The sequence below is a fragment of the Pinus tabuliformis genome, chromosome 1_2 (assembly GCF_031772625.1).
Source record: "Pinus tabuliformis cultivar Carrire ecotype Pingquan chromosome 1_2, CPIR1, whole genome shotgun sequence".
NCBI lineage: Eukaryota > Viridiplantae > Streptophyta > Pinopsida > Pinales > Pinaceae > Pinus > Pinus tabuliformis.
The window spans coordinates 864,004,860-864,009,703 of record NC_142298.1 but is presented as its reverse complement, the minus strand read 5'-3'; the positions used below and the strand labels follow the sequence as shown (position 1 = coordinate 864,009,703).

At 37.9% G+C, this 4,844-nt stretch overlaps 1 protein-coding gene across 1 annotated transcript; it reads left to right on the top strand.

Moving 5' to 3' along the window:
- The first annotated feature begins 1,127 nt into the window (after positions 1–1,127).
- LOC149208658 (cellulose synthase-like protein E6) lies at positions 1,128–4,511 on the top strand. Its single transcript, XM_089394112.1, has 8 exons — positions 1,128–1,496; positions 1,646–1,970; positions 2,268–2,408; positions 2,537–2,662; positions 2,748–2,960; positions 3,046–3,270; positions 3,363–3,710; positions 3,812–4,511. Exons 1-8 carry the CDS (start codon positions 1,240–1,242, stop codon positions 4,367–4,369), a joined length of 2,193 nt encoding a protein of 730 aa, XP_089250238.1. The 5' UTR covers positions 1,128–1,239; the 3' UTR covers positions 4,370–4,511.
- Positions 4,512–4,844: the final 333 nt, after the last annotated feature.

Below are 4,844 nucleotides of genomic sequence, written 5' to 3'. Positions count from 1 at the left end.
ATTGATGTCAAATTCTATTTGGGAATATATTATTTTATTATTATAATTTTATTTAATCAATTGTAATATAATAATTTATAAATTAATTTATATTTATAAATAATAAAAAATATTAATTAGTTATTTTCTATTAATGATAATATAATTAACAAGAAAACGTGTTGCCAGTGTAATTAGCCAAAAAAAAATTGTTAGCAAGACTTTATATATCGAATGATGGAAAATTCAATCCCCTGTCAATCGAATTTAAAAAAATAATAATTAACAGTCCAAATAAAACATATTGTAACTCATACTTTCCATTCCACATTGATATTAATATAAACAATCAAGAAAATATTTTTATTATTGAATTTTAAGGTCGATGATTTCACTATTAAAATATATGAACACAGTCTATAAAAACATAAATATTCTACCCATTTGTTTTTGAACTTGTGATCTCTTAAAAAAACACATGCTCTTAACCATTAAGCCCACTCAAACTCTTAAATATATTTTATATTCATCTCACAATTAAACCACAGGAGTAATCAGCAATTGTGATAATAATTGAGAAAATTTAATGATTGGAAAACCCTAAGCTTAAGAGGATTGCTAATATTTTTCGGTATTAGACTGACCTGCGTGAGGTTAAATATTTGACCTCACCCATGACGGATGCCAGAGTATTCTAGAAATCCACAATCTATTTCAATGGCATGGGTGAGGTTAAATATGTGACCTCACCCATGACGGATGAGTAGTCAAGAAATCCACAATCTATTTCAAAATGCTTATTGTGGGCTCCCCGGGCTGGTTTCCATTGGTTTCCCTTGTTAAGTTATAAATCTTTTAGTATATCTAACGTATAGGCAGTTGACTTGAGTTCTTGTTTGCTGAGTCATAACTTTTTATCTTGTTTGCTGAGTCATAATTTTTTAATATATTGACTAACAAACTTTTAAATTAGGGTTTTTAAATCACCCTGATTTAAAAAAAAATATATATGGTAAAATGTATACTCTCCATGAACTCACTCCTGGTTACCTATCATAGACAGACGGTTAGCCACACATTTATAATGGTATCCACTAGACAATGCCTTGACACAATCAATATTTCGTTTCCATAAGAATGGCCAGAAGGTTGAATGCATCAGAATGTTCAATACTGTGCCTGTGAAAGTAAAGAAGCCAAAAGCATACGTGGTCTGGTCTTACTCTGTCTTTGATAATTACTGACTGTGACAAGCTGGCGATGGAGCCTAAGGGCTTTCCTCTGTATACGACACTGGAAAAGAAATCCTTCATATACAGAGTTTATGGCTGCGCCCACTTTTTTGCAATAATTGGTCTCATCTATTATCGGCTGATGCATATCCCGAGTGAGGATTATTGGCCATGGATTGTGATATTTGTGGCAGAACTAGGCTTCGCCTACGGTTGGATTTTGGAGCAGGCCATCAGGTGGCGGCCTGTTGAGCGAAAAGTCTTCCCAGATAGACTTTCTAAGAGGTAATAATCTGCTCATCTATCTTCCAGCACGACCACAATTAAATATGCTTTTAAACGTTACGAGGGTTAATAGTTTGCTCATCTATGCTTTTTTAAACATTTTCATGGGTATGTCAAATGAATATAATTTACTTCACGAAAATGGGCAGGTTTGAGAACGATCTACCGCCTGTTGATATATTTATATCCACCGCTGATCCCATCAAAGAACCCCCACTGACGGTCATAAACACAGTACTGTCGGCTTTGGCTGTAGACTATCCTGTAGGAAAACTGTCATGTTATGTTTCTGATGATGGAGGATCCTCGCTTACATTTTATGCTCTCTTCGAAGCTTCACGTTTTGCAAAGATTTGGCTTCCATTTTGTTATAACTATACCAATCAAGACAGATCACCAGAGGCATATTTCTCGGCAAGCTCTGCTCAGGAAAACGAGAATATGTCTTTTACTAAAGAATGGAAGAGTGTAAAGGTAAAAAACAATATTTTTGGTCCTTTTAATCAAAGGAATTGATAACCAGGTTGGGCTAGATTATTAGGTAGCATTATATTTTGAGGTGAAACCACATGACCAGTTCTAATACATCGTTTATTGAATATATCGTAGCGATTTAAAACAGATATCATATACTTCAAATAATACTTCACACTTCTGAACAAATAACATGGTGAACGCCAATTGAGTTGCGACCGAGCTCTCTCTTATTTATTTATTTTCTTCCACATCCTTATACATGCAGTTCTTCTTTCGTTTTATTATTTCTATCAGAAAGCGTATTTGGAAATGAAGGATCGTATCAATAATGCCGTGGAGATGGGAAGTGTTCCAGATGACAAACAGAAAGAACACACGGGCTTCAAAGACTGGATTTTGGGAAGCACTAGGCGAGATCATCCGAGTATTGTTCAGGTACTCCTATGAACCTTGCTTGATATGTGCAGATGCCGTGCTAACATTAGTTGAAATCACCAGAATTTCTACTTATACATTTGTCGATTGTGTCTTCTTCTCTACGAATCTTTCGAATGTATATGCAGATTCTACTGGAAAACGGAGATGACAAGGACATTCAGGGCAATGATCTGCCCACTCTTATTTATGTCTCCCGTGAAAAGCGACCAGGAATTCCTCACCATTACAAGGCCGGCGCTCTTAATGTTCTGGTAATATTTGCAATCTTCTGGTAATATTTGTCTTGTTTTAGAAATGTGGTCACCTCATATTACGGCTGGTTTGTGATGTCGACAGATTAGAATCTCCGGCTTAATGAGCAATGCGCCGTTTATTCTCACTCTTGATTGCGACATGTTCACCAACAATTGTGAAGCACTTCGGCAAGCCATGTGCTTTTTCTTGGACCCACAAACAGGTCACCAGTTTGCGTACGTCCAATTCCCTCAAGGCTTTCATGGCATCACAAGGAACGATCTGTACGCAAACAATCACTTGAGGTTTTGCTATGTGAGTATAATCCGTACCTTTTACCAGTAGGATCTTAAGTTGCCCAACCATGCATTGAACCTAACGGGGAAATCGTCACTTGCAGTGTCAATTTAAAGGAATGGATGGTCTCGAAGGTCCACTATACGCGGGCACTGGATGCATTCACCGCCGGTATGCTTTATGTGGGAAGGAAGTAAGGCATGCGTCGTCCAAATCGCTTAAAGGCTATTCCACTTGTAGAGCTCAAACGAGTCCATCCAAGATGCTGAAAGATGCAAGGGATCTTGCCAATTGCGCCTGGGAGGAGAACACCCTGTGGGGCAAAGAGGCAAAATTCCAACCTGCAGTTTTATTTGTAATTCACTTTTAAGTTTCGTACCCTCTATATATATCCCTGAAATTGAACTTCATAAATTGCAGGTTGGCATGATTTATGGCTGTGCTGTGGAAGATCTATTGACAGGTTTCGTTATACAGTGCAGAGGGTGGAAATCTATTTACTGCAATCCAAGCCGAAAAGCATTTTTAGGTGGCGCGCCAGTGAACATGAATGACACACTCATTCAAATCCAAAGATGGAGTGCCGGATCCTTGGAGTTTTTCTTCAGTAGGTTTTGCGCATATGTTTATGACTTTCAACGGACAAGTATAACCCATTGTATGTGTTATGGTCTTCTCTGTCTATGGGCTCCCTCTTCTTTATATATACTTTGCTACGGTTTACTTCCTGCCCTCGCCATGTTTAATGGAGTATCATTATTTCCCAAGGTAATTTTTCCTTATCAAATTCTTCCATATTTCTACATGACAGACCAAGACGAAGTCCTCATTTTCATTACTGATGATTTTAAGTTTGTGGCAATGAATAGGCTTCAAATCCATGGTTCATCCTCTTTGTCTCATTAGCAGGATCTGCATATGGGTACAGTCTGATAGAGTTTTTGTTCATCGGGGGTTCGTTTAAGAGTTGGTGGAACGAACAGAGGATGTGGATGATTAAAGGCGTGTCATCCTATTTGTTTGCTTTAATCCAAGTTGTTTGCAAGATGCTCGGTTTATCGGAGGTAAGCTTCGAGGTGACAAGCAAAGTAGTGGATAACGAAGCAGCGAAAAGATATGAGGAGGAAATGTTGGAGTTTGGTGTGGCATCTGCTATGTTTGTCCCACCTGCAACATTCGCAATAATAAACTTGATATCGTTGGTCCGTGGACTAGCAAGAATCATGCGAGAAGGATATCAGGCTTTTGATTGTATGATTTTGCAGTTAGTTTTGTGCAGCTTCATAGTGATAATTAGTTATCCTATATTCGAGGCGATGTTTATGAGGAAGGACAAAGGGCGAATACCTACTTCCGTTACTGTTGTCTCCATTTTTGTTGCAGTTTCTGCGTGTTCTGTAGCTTCCACGTTCATTCCTACCTGGTGAAAAATCCGCCGGAAGTAGTTGAAAAAAACGTTTGGTGGAAGACTCTCTGTTCAATGTTCAAGTACGCATCTGCATTAGTTTTTTAATTTACTTCGTGTAGTTTCAGAGATTTGGACTAGAATAATTGCGTTATAGATATGGACTATATTAGTGGAAATTCATTCAATTCGATATTGAAGAAGGTAACCCATGTGCCCGGCGTGGCGTGTGTTGAAGCAGGCCATCTTCAAATTCTGGCTTTGTATAAGATAAATTACATGGAAACAGTAGTTTGAACATTGAATGGCTCAGAATTGTAAAATGGAAAATTGAACATCGAGTCCACTGGCGTGGAATGTGCCGCTTTATTCTGGGATACACGACGTTATGACACATGTAACATTGTGGTAATTTGTCTTCTGATCCTTCCTTCTCCCCACTCTTTTCTCCCCACTCTTATTGACACACCCGTAATCAAATTCTTATTGACACAAAT